The 19,372-nt window shown below is 41.6% G+C and overlaps 1 protein-coding gene across 1 annotated transcript in view; it reads right to left on the bottom strand.

Annotated features, from left to right (window-relative positions):
• CTNND2 (catenin delta 2) overlaps nucleotides 1-15,685 on the bottom strand; it is an 840,020-nt gene extending 824,335 nt beyond the window's left edge. The window contains exon 1 of the mRNA XM_045285280.1: nucleotides 15,554-15,685. Within this exon, the coding sequence (XP_045141215.1) occupies nucleotides 15,554-15,685 (132 nt within the window). The remainder of the gene's footprint in view (nucleotides 1-15,553) is intronic.
• Nucleotides 15,686-19,372: the final 3,687 nt, after the last annotated feature.

Here is a 19,372-nt window from a genome sequence, read left to right as displayed (position 1 = left end):
GTATGGTACTTCAAAAGCTACGACAATGAGAACATTCCAGTAAGACACTATTGAGTTTCATCAAGCACAATTTAGAAGTGGCTTCAAAGGGCTCCAGGGAGCCCTGGTAGAGGTTCAAGGTTGGGCTGCTAATTGCAAAGTGAGTAGTTCAAGACCATCAGCATCTCCATGGGAGAAAGAGCAGGCTTTCCACTGTAAAAGGGTGCAGTCTTGGAACCACCCAGAGGCAGGTCTACCCTGTCTGATAGGGTTGCTATAAGTCAGATTTGACTCCATGTCCGTGAGGTGTCTGCCCTCCCGAGAGGGTTCTTGGGGAAATTCCATTATCTTTTAATTCCATTCATCCACACACTTTTTGAAGTTCTTCTCATGTGTGGTACACTTCCGTCGAAATATGTGAAACAAAAGATAAGCCATGAACTACATGGTTGAGATTCTCTGAGACCACGGTCAAGAGTTTGCTTTCTAAACAATCAGTAAAGGAGATACACAACACCGGGAAAGACATGGCAAAATGGCCTAAAACAAAGAGCATGTGATGTGTTTCTTGTGGGTGTGAAGCTGCTGTTTCTCGCATTAACATGAGGGGTTTATATTTTACTGTGGGATGTCTTTTTTCTAATCATTTTATTAGGGGCTCATACAACTCTTATCACAATCCATACATACATCAATTGTGTAAAGCACATTTGAACATTCATTGCCCTCATCATTCTCAAAATATTTGCTCTCCACCTAAGCCCCTCGCATCAGCTCCTCATTTTTCCCCTCCCCGCTCCCCACTTCCTCATGAACCCTTGATAATTTATAAATTATTATTTTGTCATATCTTGCACTGTCCGGCGTCTCCCTTCACCCACTTTTCTGTTGTCCGTCCCCCAGGGAGGAGGTCACATGTAGATCCTTGTAATCAGTTCCCCCTTTCCAACCCACCCTCCCTCCACCCTCCCGGTATCGCCCCTCACACCACTGGTCCTGAAGGGACCATCTGCCCTGGATTCCCTGTGTTTCCAGTTCTTAGTACCAGTGTACAACCTCTGGTCTAGCCAGGTTTGTAAGGTGGAATTGGGATCATGATAGTGGGGGAGGAGGAAGCATTTAGGAACTAGGGGAAAGTTGTATGCTTCATCATTGCTGCATCGCACCTTGACTGGCTCGTCTCCTCCCCGATATCGTTTTGCAAGGGGATGTCCAATGGCCTACAAATGAGTTTTGGGTCTCCACTCTGCACTCCCCCTCATTCACTATGATATGATTTTTTGTTCTGATGATGCCTGTTACCTGATGGGATTTATTTCTTTTACTGGAAGCAAGGCACACAGTTCTATTTAAGCAGGAAAAACATGAACATTTTGATGTATTTTATAAGGACCCTTGGAACTTAGTGGGTTATGTACCGGACTGCTAACCACAGGGCCAGCAGTTCAAACTGTGGGAGAAAGACGAGGCCTTCCACTCCCATAAAGACGTAGGGCCTCAGAAACCCACAGGGGCAGCTTCATCCTATTTTCTAGGGTTGCTATGAGGCAGAATTGACTTGATGGCAGCGAGTTTGGTTTCCTGGAGTTGATGGCTCAGGGGTTAAGAGTTCAGCTGCTGATTGTAAAGTTTAAACCGACTTGCTGATGGTTCGAATCCATCAGTCACTCTGAGAGAGAAAGATGAGACATCTGCTTCTATGAAAAATGACGGCCTTAGAAAGGCAGATCTCTTCTGTCCCATAGGGTCACTAGGAGTGAGTCACAGGGGCTGGGCAGCAATGGGTCCATATAGTTTATTAACAAAGGATCTGTTCAGGTTAATAAGCCTCATTTTAAGTGGAAAAGATCTCATTCTTCCTGATTAAATGTGTTTCAGTGCAGGTTGTTCACAGAGGAAATGAACATTTGGGAGCCAGGGACTCATCAAGTAAAAGGCAACTTAAAAAACAAAACAAAACCAACCTAACTAGTTGATTGAATCCAACCCATAAAATTAGGGAGAAACATAATGATGGAGATGTAGCTCTTGAATTAGAACATTAAATGAGGCACATTTCTGTACAAGGAATTAAAAACTTTTGAGTTAAAAAAGAAGAGAACACAATATGTCCATTCCTAAAGTTGTACCTTTCACAAAAACACATGCTGAAAATCTTCTCAGTGTCCAGTGTCAAGGACACAGTCCTGTGTGTTTGTGGAAGGGAGGCATGTCCAACCCATTGGTCCATAAAGGAATCAATAGGCTAGGAGTGTGACATGAAAAACATTACAATCATTAATGACTATTACTGTTCATAATATCAGTCATAAAATTAGACTTTCCAAAATACACAAGATTGCTTCAAAAAGTTCATGGCAAAGGACATTAAAAGATATGGGAGTCTTCACTGAACTTTTTAAAGGACCTTCATATATTTATATAGTATACTTGCATATCATATATTATATAATAAGTAAGAGCTAATAGTGTATACACCCACACACATACACACAGGTGTGGATGTATAGCTCAGGGGTGGGGAGCATCTGGCTTACAGACCATATGAAACCTTGAAATTAACACTAGCTAACATTACACACCTCACCCAAAGAGAAACAGTTCCAGCCATCACATTAGGGTGAGTTAATTAATATGTGACCAATAGGGCCTGAGAATTATGTTATACATGTCCAAATGTCAGAGAAAAAAAGGTGTCCCCACTTCTGGTATAGATAGGTAGATGGATGGAGGGATGTTTGGATGAATGGAGAGTTATAGACAGATGATTAAGGCGTTACAACTTAAATAAATGGACCACAGTGTGAGAAATGTTTGCAACATTAAGTTTTCACGCCGTGGAGAAAAGTACCCAGCATGGCCATTTCTTATCTTGAGCCTTCCATGCAAGCGGAGTCACCATATTACTGGAGAGTTATTAAGACCACAGTTCTTAATGGAAAGTGTCCCTGGGGAGTGCTTAGGTACTATTCCTGATACGAACCGAGTTTCCAAAACAAAGAACATTTACACTCGAGATTATTGAGAATAATTGCCTGCAGCTTTTGACAGGAAGTCAGTAGCCAGCAATTTCAAGTATTGGGAGTAGATGATATTGCTTATTCCAAGTATCTGGGGTACTTGAAACAGACCTATCTCCCATGATCACCTTCTAACCGACAAACAGAGTGACACACAGAATACAAGGCATTACTGGTTAGATTGGTGCTCTACTGCTGCATGTTGATAGGAGCCCAAAAGGTCAACTTTTAATCCAAAGCAAAGATGAGAAAATAAAGGTGCAAGGAATCTAGAGTACTAAACATAGAACAACAAGAACACAATCAATGAGAAAGTCAACCCAATGGGGACATGGGGAAAAATGTCACCAAGGGCATTGATCAATTTATGGAAATTCTCAACAGAAAAATTGAATGTGCTATGTCAGCAGTCTCCCAAAACACAGTAAAAACTATGAGGATTACTAATATTATTATTAGTAGTAGTTTAAATGTGTAATTTAGGTAGTAGGTGGGTTGGGGCAAAGTAGGTAGATGGGTAAATTTCCTTGGGTAGGGGTTGGGGGGCTTCTCCCCTGTTGCAAAGTGGTGAATGAAGTACAAACCAACAGGTTTGAAGTTGTTCTTCTGGAGCTTCACACCAATTCAGAGACTTCAACACAGTGGTTGATATTGCAGTGCAGAAAAAAAGAGATGTTAAACCCAAATCTCACAGGGGTTGAGTCCATTTCAACCCAAAGAAACACGGTAAGACAAAGCAGAACTACTGCCTCTGGCTCCTGAGGCTGTAAGTGTTTATGGAAGCAGACAGCCTCGTCTCCGTCTCTCAGAGTAGTTAGTGAGTTTGAACCACTAGCCTTTCAGTTAGCATCTCAACACAACTTAACTACTCCACCAGGGCTCCTTTGAAGAGAAAGTGGTGGGTCAACATTGTACATGAATATTTTCCTAATTGCCTAAACTAACTACAGAATACCCTTAGATGAACTCTTCCTGCCCACTGTGTCAAGCAGACTCCAGTTTATAGAAAAGCTACATAACAGGGCTTTTGAGACTAAGTCTTCATGGGAGAAGAATGCCTCATCTCGCTCTCAAGGAGTGGCTGGTAGGTTTTGAAGCACAAACCTTGCAGTTAACAGCCCAGTAGTTGTCTAGAATTGACATCTTGGTTACGTAGGCTCTGAGATCATTTTACTTTTGAGCATCGCTTCTTTATCCAGAGGACCTTTCAGCAAGTGTAAGCTACACAATGCCTCCCCAGACAACTACATCTATTGACTTACTGGATGGTGCTCTTTAGCGTTATCTATCTCTCTGCTGCAAATCCCCTGCCCTAAGCGATTGTGGGTGTGCTGGCCTTATTGATATTGAGTCCTACTTCCTGTTACTAATGAGGCCAGTGGTCTGGTTGTTTCCTGAGGTCATTAATGGGATGTGAGAATCAGACAGTGTCATTAGTAAGAAAAGAGAAAGCTGATCTCCACTCGCAGCTCCTTCAGAATCGGAACATGAGTGTGAGCCTGCCTTTTATGATTGCTGTCCAGTGACGGCAGCTTGAAAATGATTGATCAGCTGCCTTGAGGGTGTTGACCTGTGTCGCTGATGCCTGCAGAGAGATGCTGCTGGTTCCAGAGACTGACTCGTGGTAAAAGGAAGGCTCCACCAATGGAATTGGGTTGTCACTGACCCCCGGTATGCCCTTTGCATCGCATTTTCTCTATGAACATTACCGAATAATCATAAGGGCTATCGATTCTTCAAAGGCATTTTATTCCCTTGCACAATTTCTATGCTTTGATTTGTGTACCCCACCAAAAGATAAGCAATAAAATGATGTACTGTGTTAGGTAAATCTGGTGCCCAAGACTTCTTTAAGGTGTTAAACAGCAAAGATGTCACTTTGAGGACTAAGGGGTGCCTGGCCCAAATCATGTACTTAAAAGTGCCACATACGCTGGACAAAGAAGAATAAAGCCTGGAGATGTGATGCATCTGAATGATGGTGCTGGCCAAGAGCAATGAAAGTACCAGGGACTGGCACAGGAAGAAGCACAACCAGAATGCTCCTTAGAAGTTGGGATGGCTAGACTCTCTGTCACGTATTGTGGGCTTGTTATCAGGAGAGTCTAATCCCTGGAAAAGGACATGCTGCTTGGTAAAGTAGAGGGCAGCAAAAGGAGGAAATCCCTCAAGGAGATGGATGGACACAGGGCTGAATCAATGGGTTCAAGCATATCGATTTGGGCTCCAGACCTGGCGCTCTTCTGTGTTATTGTACAGAGGGCGACTATGAGTCAGAATTGAATCGGTGGAACCTAACAACATAACACAAATATGTTTCAACCTTAACTCTGTACCTGTGAATAGGGCCTAATTTGGACATAGCACATTTGTGAATGTCATTAGTTAAGTTTGTATGGGGTTGTATGTAATTAATCAGTGAGGGGTTGTCATGTAATCGGGTGTAATAGGGCCCTAATCCAATGTGACTTGTCAAAACAAAAACAGGTTGGACAAAACAGATACAGAGGGAAAATGGCCATGTAAAGAAGGAAGCGGTGATTGGCGTTTGCCAAAAGAAAAACCAAACCCACTGCCAGCAAGCTGATCCCCATGCAGGGCAACCCTAGAGGCCAGAGTGAAGCTGCTCCCCAGGGTTCCAGGACCATGCACCTTGACAGACGCTGCCAGATTGCCACATTTTTCTTTCTCCTGGGGAGTGGCTGTTGGCTTGGAAACACAGGCCACTTGGCTAGTAAGCACTTGAACCATTGCACTATAGGAGTCATGCTGCCATATACCATGAGCCAAGAACACACGGGCTCCCAGAAACAGGAAGATATTGAAAGCACGTCCCGTCAGCCTTTTGTCGGTGCAGGAGCTCAGTGCCAGCCTGAATTCAGAGGGTGGGCTTGAGATAATCGCTGTCTACTGGTTGAAGCCGCCGAGTGTTTTGATAAGGAGCCCTGGTGGTGGAGTGGGTTATGGTTTGGGCTATGAATCACAGGTCAGCAGTTCAAACCCACCAGCCATTCAAGCAAAGATGAGCGTTTCTGCTCCCACGCTGATGTACACACAGCCTCGGACACCCACAGGAGCAGTTCTACTCCGTTCTACAGTGTGCCTATGCGTTGGAACAGACTCGATGGCAGTGTGTTTTGAACCTCCGATCGTTTACAGACACACCCACTCCGACACGCCATGTAAACAAGGAGAAAACTTAATGCATATATTGGTCAACTATTCCAGCAGGGTGGTTCTATTTGAAAACATGTTCGGTTCTGTTGTTTCTGAGATACGTATTCACAGTGTTCCTTGTTCTTTGACAACTCCTACGTGTACACTAAGTGATTAAGTGGTTGGCGCTGTTGCGTTCACAGGGTGCCCGCCCGGTACCACAGAACTAACCATGGCATGGTCCCACGCCGTCCTCCATACTGCGGCTGGTTCAGTTTCCCTGAATAGGAAAAACTGTTTCCCTTCTCCTCCTTCCAGAAGATGCTATTTATTAACTTCCTCCACTGTGTAAGTGCTGGATGAGGCACTTACTCTCATGCCCCAAAGCCACCGCTCTGGATGCATGGCCCCCGGTCCTTGTCAGTAATCGATTGTGACATGTTTTCCCATGGAGCCTGGAAGGGTCTTTAAACTCTTTCTCAAAACCTTGCTCCAGGCAATCTCTGCTGAAATGGACCCAAGATTTATGTACAAGGAAGTGTGGTGTGGTCTTTTATTTTTTAGCTGAGAAAATGGAATTGACCTTCGTAATCAACATAAGTGAAGCAGGTAAATAAAACAGTAATATTACATAATTCACAGTGAGTCTATTTAACAACAGTTAGAAAAATGTTACAAATAATCTCAATGGGCATGTGAAAAATATTCCTGATACCATGCAAAATACACCAAGAAGGGCAGACTATTTATAGCGCAAAATTTTAAAAAAATAATTACGAACGCATATTAAAATCTACCTCCCCAGATGGTTACAGTGACTTTTCATGCTGGAGCCACTCTGAAATAAAAATGTCATCTTGATCACTTTCCAAGGCCCTTTGAACTTCTCTGTGTGCACCCCCTGCCATCAGCTTAAATCTGACTCATCGAGGCCCCATCGAGGGTCTCCAAGGCTGAAAATATTTATAGGAGAGATAACCTCTCCTTTCCCTCGCTCTATACTATGCCTTAATTACCTTGATCATGGGAAATTCACAGACGTGTTTAAAATATCACACTGAAAGTATTCCTTTCGATTTCATGTATGGATATATAACAGGACTTCTAATGGCAAGTAGCAAAGAGGCATTAGAAGCACATTGAAGTTGTGCTATAAAACCCACATATTAAAAGTTTATCCTCTCATTGAGCGTATAAAAGCTCATTGCATTTTTACTTCCCCTATCTTCGCCTCTAGGGCTCTATAAACCCAAACAACTAAAAATATCAAAGGAACCAAACAGAAGGCAACAAAATGAGTTAATCCTTGCAATGGAGTTTGTGATGATTAGAAAGATAACTATGGATAACTATAGAGTGTCTTTAGAAGAATTTCAAACTAAAATCTGGACATTAAATGATATTTTTAGAAATAAAAAGTCAAGACAACATATAAGGAAGAACAAAACACGTGCATGCATATGCCTGAAACTGGAGCAGAGAAAGAGAGAGAGAGAGAGAGAGACTCCTCCAATAATATCCCAGACTTGTTCACCTGTACCTGGAACGCCTAACATTCATTCCCAACAATTTATTCAGAAATTTATGGTTTTGTTTCCCTTCACGCCATAGATCCAGCCTTCATATCTCTAATGCAAAACTTCAACCTGGAAATAGACCAACTTGAAACTGATCCTAGCAGCCTGTGCCACACGGCTCTCCCACTCCGTATTACGTGGAATTCCAAGACTCTGCATGCTTTATATACCCTGGTGTCACAGAGGTTAGGTACAACTGAACTGTTATGGAGAAGAATATTGAGTGTATCCTTTAGAGTCAAAACAAACAAGCCAAAATCAAAATCAGTTCAAGAAGAAACACACCCTAAATGTTTCACAGAAGCAAGACTATTGACACTATCCCCATAAAGAGTTATAGTCTCAGAGGCTGCTGGTGCGTTGGGCTGCTAAATAGCAGTAGTTCAAAACTACCAGCAGTTCCTCAGGAGAAAGATGGACTTTCTACTCCTGCAAAGATTTAGCTCCTGGAAAAACCACAGAAGCAGTTCTACCCTGAGCCATAGGGTCGCTATGAGTCGGCATTAGCTCAATGGCAGTGAGTTGAGTTGCATTGACAGGCCACTCAGGAGCCCTGGTGGCATAGTGGGTTAAGTGTTGAGCTGTTACCTGCAAGGTCAGCAGTTCAAATCTACCATCTGTGTGGAGGGATAAAGATGAAGCTATCTGCTCCTGAAGAGATATGCAATCTTAGAAATCCTGCGGATCAGTTCTATGCTGCCCTATAGGGTCCCTATGAGTCAGAATCGGCTCAATGGCTGTGGGCAATGCATCACTCATTTTCTTTCTGTGCTTTGTCGGAAGTCTAAGGATCCAATCGGCTGAATCTTTCTATCCACTAAATGCCAAAACTAAGGTGTATCTGACCTTAATGTTGGTCTTTTCAATCACCTCCTAAATGGGTGCAAGTGGGACAATGAAAAGGAAGACAGATTCAATACACATGAGTGGATATTTGGAAAAATATTGAGTATAGCCTGAATAGGCAGAGAACTAACAAATCAGTCATAGGAGAAATACAGAGATCCCCTGGTGGTATAGTGGTTACGCACTGGGCTGCGATGCACATGGTCAGCAGTTCGAGACCACCAGTAGCTCAATGGGAGGACTTCATCTTTGGTAAAACAGAGGGTCAGCAAAATGGCAGAAAACCCTGAAGATCATCAACAATGGACTCAAAACATGCCAATGATCATAAAGGTGGCACAGGCAACAGAAGGCCCCTATGCGTTAGAGTCAAGTAGAGGGTAACTACCAACACCCTCTGTATATTCACTACCTCCATTCCCCATATGGGAGAAAGATGGGACTTTCTATTCCCATAAAGAATTACAACCTCAGAAACTCACCGAGGTAGTTCTACCTTGTCCTATAGGGTCAGTATGAGTCGGCACTAAGTAGCCTCCATATATGATGTGCACTACCTCCATCCTCCAAAAATCATATTCACTGCTACCATCCTTCATAAATGATATTCACTGCCATCATCCTCCATATATGGTGGTCACTACCATCATCCTGTATATGTATATGATATTCACCACCTCCATCTATTATATTCACTGCCACCATACCCCATCTATGATGTTCATTGCCACTACCCTCCATACATGATACTTGCTGTCACCACCCTCCATTTATGATAATCACTACCATCATCTTCCATATATCGTGTTCACTGCCACCATCCTCCATACATGGAGCATGAAACTTGGAGAAGAATGTTGGAGAATGCTACAGGAGAATGTTGGAAGCACTACGGGCTGCAAAAGAACCCACAGATCTATCTTGGAGGACAGGATGGGGAGACTTCCTCTCGCATACTTTGGACACACTGTCAGTAGAGACCGGTCTCCGGAGAAGAACGTCATTCGTGGGAAAGCAGAGGAGCAATGAAAGAGAGGAAGGCCCTGGATGAGATGGGCGGACACAGTGGCTGCAACAACGGGCTCAGGCACAGGAACAAGTATGAGAATGGCGCAGGACAGAGAGGTGTCTTGTTCTGTCATGCATAGGGTCGCTATGGGTGGGAACCAACTCAATTTGGTTGTATCTAACAACAACAACCCTCCATATATAGTATTTATTACCGCCATCCTCCAAAGGTGATGTTCTCTTCCTTCATCTTCCGAATATGGCATTTGTAACCATCATCCTCTATACATGATGATTCACTGCAACTATCGTTATACACAATATTCACTGCTGCCATGCCTCACATATGACACTCACTACCTCCATCCTCCATATATGATATTCACAAGGGTTTCTGATTCTTGTCGACTCTTGATCTGAACCCCTGCTGTATGAGTTATGTATGGATCTGCCATGTTGCTACAAGGTTCCAATCATTCTTCACTTGTTCTTTCACATCTCAGTCCATATCCTGAAAGAGACCACCACGGCTAGTCCATGAGCTAGTGTGGAAGCATAAAGGAAAACCATGCCTTTTTCTTTTGTTCCGTTTTCAGTCCATATTGGCCTTGAAACAAGAAACATTTAAAATTCAATGATCAAATAATCCTCACTTTAATTTTGAAATATGGAGAAAGCTCAACTTGTGGCATTAAGATATGCACAATTCTTTTTTTCTCTGAAGAAATGAGAATAAAGCTCACTGGTCCTTGCAGATAATCCTCTATCTTCTTGACCTTTCCTGAAGGTGTTCTAATTTCCTCTTTCTCGTGGATGAGAGTTTTTCTTTTTATGGATGAGAGTTTTGCCATTGCTTTAATAACACGCTTTTCCAAAATATGATCTGAAAACTGATTAGTAGTTTATAGGTTACTGTCCACATTACATTATCAAAGAATATTTTTGCACACAATGGTATCACTAATAAAGGTATGGAAGAGTTTACCAAAAAACATACAATTAAGCATTTAATGGTATGCTCTTTTCAATAATGTGTTTTTGCCAGATGGGCTTAATGTAGGAGCTAAAGAAAAAGAAAAAATATGTTATGATCACACAAGGGTCAATGTGGAAGAACAAGGTTTCTTTCTATTTCATATAGGGTATATCTGCTTAAGTACTCCAAGTGTATTCTTTTGATACAACATTTCCCAAGCACTCAATGCAATGCTTTGGCCCATCATGGGGGCCCATCAGAAATCTCATCATTCCTACCTCACTATATTAAGTGTAGTAATGACAATGGATTTAGGTCTGACTACATTGCAATTATCTGTATTCTTCATATTGATACCTTTGAATTCCTCTAGCATAAAGAAGAAGACTTACAAGCCTTGTGGAATTTAAAGAAATAGAGTCATTAATGCAGCAATAAAGTGAGTTCTGGAGTTATAAATATAAAGTGCTGTATCTTATCTGTATAAATCATGCGGAATTTGGTAATGTGTTCATAGAAACATTTCTTAAAATTGCATTTCCTATGATTTATGTTTGTAATTATTTTTATATGCTTGTCTTATAGTGTTAACCGTATCATTAACTGTCTGAAGACAAATGCCAGCAGCTGGGTATCACCTGTGCAAACACAGTTCAGAGCACACTGCATGCGCTTGATGAACATAGAAAAGGCAACAAAAATGACAGATTGGCATATACTACTATGCACCTAGTAAGCTTATGCTTCATCTAACCATCATCAAAATTTATTTGGCCAGTTGAATGATTTGTAAACCAATATTTATCTGACCAGTAATAATTTATAAAACTCAATGACCTATATAAGCTCTAAATCAATTCCAATAATAGTTTTATTCTTTACATGATAACTTTTGATAACATATAAATGATCAAAGGAATCATGGGCCAATGGTAGGAAAATACACATTATTTTGAAACAGAAATATATATTCAAACAAGTCACGGTTTTCATGAATTCTAAGCATTATTCATACCGATTTAAGATAAAACAAAGGCAAAGTTTACATGACATGAATGAGTGGATATTTTTGTCTAAAATTATAGCTCAATATTCTAACCAAAAACGTCTAATAAAAACATACAAATAAATATCAGGATGGCTATGCTTAGCCACTTTGAAGACAATGGTACCTAAGTGCAGCCATGGTGTTTTCCATTACTGGAAGTTGGTTATTGAATAGGGAAGACCTTAGAAGAATCGATGTCTTTGAATGCTGGTGTTGGTGAAAACTATTTAATATGCTGTGGACTGTCAGAAGAGCCAACAAATCTGTCTTGGAAGAAGTACAGCCAGAAAGCTTCTTCCTTGAATCAGGGATTGTGAGATTGTGTCTCATATACTTTGGGCATACGGTCAGGAAGGAGTAGCCCATAGAGGAACATCATGTTGGTAAGGTAGGAGGTTAGTGAAAAAAGCCATCCATGAGATGGACTGACACAGGGGCTACGGACGTGGGCTCAAACATCACAACAATGGTGAGGATGGTACAAGGCAGTGTTTCACTCTGTTGTGTCTCTTTGTGGGTGGCTACGAATTGGAACCAACGCTAGGGCACCTCACAACAACTCTCAGCTCATTCAAATCAAATAGTCAAGAAACGACCCCCATCTCTTAGCCTCACCCATTGGTGACTTGAACCACAGCTTACTGTCCTTCTCATCACGACCACTGCCGTCAGCATCCTATCATTATTGCCACCATTCAAGTTGGAAGTAAGCTATATGCTCCTCCTCAGCTTTTCATTGTTTATTTCCAAGAATCATAGCCTAAGTGTTAGCATTACCTGTCATTCCAAATCCTTCATTTTAAGTATGCCCTGTTGATGCCAGAATTTTATTTAAAACCCAACATCAAAAAATCTTCATATACACTCTGATCACAAATCTATTGCCCCTACCAATTTATTTTGTCTTTTATAGTCTTCCATTATTTATTCAATGCCAACTCAATTGGCATTACAACTGTCATTTCAATTATTAGATTTCATCCTTCAACCCCCTCTTAGCTCAAATCCCTTTCTCCTTCGTAATCTCAGCCAAGTTCTACTCTCCAGACTCCAAATATGTTTCGACTCAAGTAAGTAGACTGTCCTGATGGCTTAGGTACCAGCCTACCTGAATCGTTGCCTTCACGTCTGTACTAATCAATATGTTGTCTTTGTGCACTAGACCTCTGTGATACTCAACCACTTACCAGTTTTCCTCTGAAGATTATTCTCTTTCCATCAGGCCCCATCAGATTATCATTCTCTCCTATAATGTCTCCCATCATTAAATAAATAAAGCCTTGGGCCTTCTCAGACCTTTAACCATACACTGCTCTTGGCTTCTCTTTATAATCATGCCTATCAATATAGCTTCTCAATTTTTTATCTACATGATCTGACTGCTGCAGGCATATGTCCCCCTCACTCCTCTCCTCCTCTTATGGTGAAGGGCATGCACTGATAGAGAGTTTATAGGAAGCAGTATCTTTCTCTTAACAACCCATAAAAGGAAGGACTTCATAAATGGTGGATTGAGACAGATGTTGTGTCTGGAATACAGAAAACTACCTAAAAACAGAATATAAATCATGGCTCTGCTGATTGGTAGTAAGGTTACCAGTTAAAGAATTAGTCAACATGGAAATTTGGAATACAGGAAAAGACTTTTTCATTGAGAGATATATGGCTGCTAAAATCAAGAAGTCAGCCATAAAATACTTGCATCATAAAGTGTGCTACATGTAACGCAAATCACTTGTTTGGCATGACTTGAGCTTCATCCTGTGGTTATGAACTAGAATTCCCTTCTTGGAGATGTTAACTACCTGTCTGAAGGACTGTGGTCTAAGTCTAGTTAACAACTTCCAGTGAACTGTTTCAGCCTGTATTTTCTTTACCTTTACATTTCCTTAATCACAATTCTTTGTCATTTCATACAAGGTGTTCTATATGTTTAATGCATGGATAACCAGATAATCTCAAGGTGGTCAACTCAAAATAATTGTCCATCACGACAAATAATAGATGGCCCTCCTCCAGAACTAACTTCCCAGGAGACAGGCTGGACTGAGTAGTACAAATATGACCCCCATCAACTTCTGTTCTTGAACTTTCATAGCATAATGATAACAATTTATAATCCTGGAAAGCGGATTTTCCTAACCAACTTCATAGGAAAAGGCCAGCTATTACCATGGGAGCAGCTTCATAAATGTAGAATGCATGTAATAAAGAATCATAGATGACACTTATTTTCTAAATAACAGTTTCTTCATCTAGCCACATATATACTTTACATATACATTTTTATATTTCAACTGAGCTTTAACTTCAAAGATAGTATTCCATACCTGAGAAAAGAGACACCAATCATTCAGTGAAGGAAGAGGTTGGTTGATGGCAGGAACCATCCACAGAAAGTTCATGAAACTCCCTGCTTATTGTGTGCTGCTTTGATGCGAGCAGACACCAGGACAACTCAATCCCCAAGCATCACCACTGGGCAATTCAAGGGGTCCTACCACTAGCTAGTCTCACCTTGATGCCCCATATTCATTTTCTACCACCAAGAATCTCACCTCTGCAGCTCAAAAGTGATCCGTGATCAGTTCTCATCAAGGACCCCATGAAGCCACCTCATCCTGAAACCTTGTCATGGTCATTTGTGGCTGGGCAAGACTTCCCATCTCACCCGAATAAAGAATTCCCAGGCCAAAGCCCAACTACAACAAAACAGTAGGGAGGATGTGAAATGAACTTTACTTTTCCATTACCCCTTTGAGATACTCCAAAAGTTCTCTCTGATGGGTTTTTGAGAGCAGGCCGATCAACGAGGAAGGGTACACTACTCCTCAGCCAGATTTTCCTATAAATGTTCTAAATCAGACCATCCATCCAATTTAACGCTTTTCTATCCACCCACTTCACTGATTCAGTGCACACTTTCAACTGATAAGCCTATTCCTGCCTGTGGGATCTTCCCTCAGCCACTCTCTTGATAGTGTGGCCATACTGGTTGAATCATGTTCCTGCTTAGATCTGTCTCCATGTATAAAACCAAACCAGTTTCTTCCAGCATTCCTTGTTCTCACTGAATAGCTGGCCACACATGCCCATCTGTGACGAACGGCTCTGTTAAATGTAGGTAAGTGATATCACTTTGGCCCACCTCCCTTGTGAACTTCAACATCACCAAATCACATGTGTGTCACACAGCATACTGTTACTTTTGTAATCATATACTGATTTCTATTCTAGTCCATGCCTGGACGACATGAAAAAAAGACCCGAGTTGCCCGCTTTCCTACAGTTATTCAGTCCCCGTTTCTTCTACAATGCACACTTCTTATGAAACCATCTATTTCAAACCAAAGACATCACATAATTTACTCATCCATTTTTTATGACTAAGGAACTTTGGAAGGTAATCATTCAGATATTTATTGGTTCTCCAGGGACACTTTTGGGATATATTCTCCCAGGACCAGCTTAGGAAAACTGGGAAGGCCAATGTGCCCTGGCCTAACATGTATCCCTCTGCAAGTACACACACATGCTTATTTCTCAGTCTCCTGGACATATTATTGGGAAAGTTCTCCAGACATTTTATTTTCAAAAGACTGATTGTCAGTCAATTATTATTATTATTCTATCACACGAATGATATAAATGCCAGATCCTGCAAGAAATTGCCAAACATTTACCCAACAAGCATGCTGAGTCTCTGGTGCCATTGTTTCCTCATTTGGTTTGGTTTCCTCTCTATGGAAGCTGTCCACGACATGAAGGCAAAGACAGAGCTACAGCAATGATATTCCTACTTGACTATGAGTTCGAGAGTGAATTCCAACACTCTCACAAATCACGGTTTCCATTCCCACACAATGTAATCTGCAGCATCCACCTAGGGAAATCCAGCTTACAATCCACTCGCACGTCGGTAACAAGATTAGAAAGTTTCTACCTGCTCTTTGACTGACGCAAGGATGGCAGAAGTGGTTTCTGTTTCGGAACCATCCCCATTGGAGGTGTTTAAGCCGGGGCTCAGGGAGCTGGTCTTCTCTGATGCTGATGAAGGCTGGTCCGGGACAGGCATAGCTCCTGCAACACAAAGGGCACAGGCTCAGTATGGGAAGTCTCAGAGGGCATCACTGGAAGCATGCATGCCGACAAGGGGATTCTAAAGTATGCTTTGTGGGGAGAGGGGAATATGTATAAAATGGAAGGTAGAGGGAGAACATGACATAACTGAAAATGGGAGAAGCAATAGCAAGCAAAGAAGAGGCTTTTCCTGGTATTAAAGCTAGTTGCCATTGAGTCAATTCTGAGTTATGGGCACCTCATGTGTGCCCCAGTAGACTGTGCCCCATAGGATTTTTATTGACTGCTTTTCTGGAAGTCGATCATCACGCTTTTCTTCCAAGGTGCTTCCGGGTGATGTGAAGCCCCAGACTTTGGTTAGCTACCAGCCTCGCTTATCTGTACACCCCAACAGTCTCCCTTTCTGGAATTGATAGCCGCTAATTTCCACAAGACATTCATAAAGTAGTGCTCTATCTTTGAGGTATGATGGGAAGTCTTGATTAAGAATGAAGGTACAAAACAAAAAAAAAAGAATGAAGGTACAAGTTGGATGGATAGAAAAAGAGAGATGCGGGTCCAACTAGGATTTTATATCTGCCTCAGGTAAGTATAGCCTTGGCACATTGGGATATTTCACTTCAAATTAAAACCTGTTGGATAATCCTTTTTGTAAAGATGTCACTCAAAATGATAACAAATTTATTAATAATTTTTAAATGCTTTAATCACCACACCACATTTAGGATTATGAAATACATTAGATCATTTGTGCACTACACAAACAATGGCCAAGACCCAACCATCTGACCAATAATTACTCAAAGCTGGTGAGATCCTCTGCTGAAGTTTCTTTTTTTGGGTTTACTTATGACATAAAGCCCCAGTTCACAAAGGAATATAGAAAAAGATCAGAAGAAGGAAAAGATATGATGTTCAATAGGTACTGAGGTAGTTAGTTTATTGTGCCAACCTGGCTGATAAACACATGTGGGGTTAATTGAAGGGTGGAGGGATAAATGACTCAGTGAGCCTTGCCTTTCTAGTTCTCGGGTCTCTTGCTTTCTGATGGCCGCACCAGGGTGCAGCTGCCTTAGCAGTTCCCTGCTTCAGCTTGCAAGGCTGACTTCCTGCAAGGCATCCCCAAGGAGAAGTCAAATGGACCTACCCTGATGCAGCCCTGGGTGCAGGAGCAGCCATGTGGAGACCCCTGCCAGCGCTGAGATGTTTACACATTCCCTGACTAGGCTTTCCTCTTGCAGTCGGCATCATTGCGTCTGTTTTGTGAGATGGAGGAGGACTTTGTGGGCTGGTGTTGGACATATGGGTTAATGGGTTAATGTTGGACTCGTGGGCTTGGGCAACACTGGGTTTGTATGTTTTCTTGATGTGCACTTAACCTTTATATAAAACTCTCTTATACATGAGTTTCTGTGGATTTGTTTCTCTAAAGTCCAGGCTAATACAGGTATTTTGTTCTTAATGTACTCCACTGTCTCATGCAAATAGATGAGACGGAAATATTTATTATATCTGGCAATGATTGCCAGCAAAAGCAATACATTAACTAATGGAAGGAAGATTTACAAAGTCACTATAAAAATACCATTCAAACACAATACTAGAATCAATAAAGTTTGCTTGGAGCCTAACACTATTACATCATATCCAAAACCAGAAATAGTGTTGTATGAATATTAAAAGGTATTTCCTGCTACAATGTATCCAATCATTCTGGGTTTCCCACCAAAGAATATAGCTTTTATAGCAACCTCTGCCCTGTGCTATTAGCCACATTCTGTGTTTTTGCACAAACTGTGGTCGTTTCTATGTTTGTCTTTCAACCACACCCTCCCTCCAAGAGGTATTTTCCTAGCACTCATGTAAAATAAGGTTATTTCCACAGCAACACTTAGGAATAGAACTCTTCTGGAGAAGGAATGGCTAGCAAACAAATATAGAAAAGACACATTATTTGTGTAAAATATAGTACATAATAATTTCAGGATACACCAATAATGGGCCATTGGTCATTCTAACTTAGTTTTCACTTTCAGAAGTAAATTACTAACATTGTTGTCAATGGTAATAGAATAACTCACTGCCATTGATTTGATGCAATGCTGACTTATCGTGACCGTACAGGACAGGATTGAACTGCCCTGTGGCTTTCCAAGGATTCCTGGTGGTATAATGGTTATGCATTGGGTTGTGCTTCTTGGAAGAAAGATGGGGTTTCTACCCCCAAAAAGAAGTATTAGAATAGCATTTGAAAACTATCTTACACATCTGTAAAGCATGCGGGAGTTTGGATGAAATGAACCGATCAAAATTTGAGCAAAAATGAAGCATCAATGATTTGACAAAAGGCATGTCAGTGTGTTTTCCTGTGGAGGCTCGGGTGTTGATGGGATGCTGGAAGCGATGTCACCACTATTTAAAATACCAGTTTAAGCAGAATTTTCAGATGAGATTAAGACACACTAGGAAGAAGGGTCTGGCTACCTGCTTTTCTTAAGGAAAAAAAAAGGCCTCTGAAAACTATATGAATAGCAGTGGAACATGGTCAAATCCCCTGTTCAAAGATGAGTTGCTCAGCTTGGAAGACACCCAGCTCACAAGTCAAGAAGAGCTACCTCCTCCAGGGAGAGCCAGTCTTCATGACACGGACAGAACAAATCATTCAGGACTTTCATTGGCTGATGGGACACGACTCAAAACGAGCAGCAAAAATATCAACGAATAATCAGAATGTGGGATGTGCGCTGTATGCATTTAGAATCATTGGGAGTCAAATGAAGTAGAATACATAAAAGTGCCTGTCCTAGGCTGAAGTGAACTCTATTGGCCAATTGGAATCCAACAAGGACATGGTCTACTATGCCAGAAATGACATCGAGAAAAAGAATGGTGCCACATGCATCCTCAATAAAAGACATTTCCAGATCTATCTTGAAGCAAACCACTGGCCCTGATAGGGTAATATCTAGACATAGATCAAAAATAATCTTCATAATTAGGACAGTGAGCAACATCATGATAGACATAGAAAAAACTAGAAGGGTTTCATTTTAGTTGGGTGCACAATCAATGCCCATGGAAGCATTAATCAAGAACTCAAATACTGAATTATATCAGACAAACCTGAGGCCAAAGAACTCTTTAAAGTGTTCAAAGACAAAAGTGTCATGCTGAGGACTGAAGTGTGCTTGACCTAAGCCACAGTGTGTTGAATCTCCTCATGTCCATGCCAAAGGTGGACGATGAATAAGAAAGACGAAGGAGCAATTCGACATTGGAATTATGGTGTTTGTGAAGAACATCGAGGATACCCTCTACTGCCGGAAGAACCAATACATTTGTTCTGGACGAAATTGAGCCAGAACCCTTCTCTGAAAGGAGGATGATCATGATCAAATTCCAATTCACACGAGGGACCAGTCCCTGGAGAAAGATATCATGTTTGGTAGAGAGTCAACAAAAAAAGAGGAAGGCCCTCAATGAGATGGACTGAAATTGTGGCTGCAACAAAGGGTTCAAACCCAGTAATGATAAGGAAGATAGCGCAGGACCAGGCAGTGTTTTGTTCAGTTGCACAGAGGGTCCATATAAGCCAGACCCAATGTGACAGCAACCACCACCACCAGCACCACCACCAGCACCACCACCACCACCACCACTACCATCACCACTACCACCACCA

Source organism: Echinops telfairi, unplaced genomic scaffold (genome assembly GCF_000313985.2).
Source record: "Echinops telfairi isolate 266 unplaced genomic scaffold, ASM31398v2 ScPeMD7_7469;HRSCAF=8507_1, whole genome shotgun sequence".
NCBI classification, from domain to species: Eukaryota; Metazoa; Chordata; class Mammalia; order Afrosoricida; family Tenrecidae; genus Echinops; species Echinops telfairi.
This window is presented reverse-complemented; position numbering and strand designations above follow the sequence as displayed.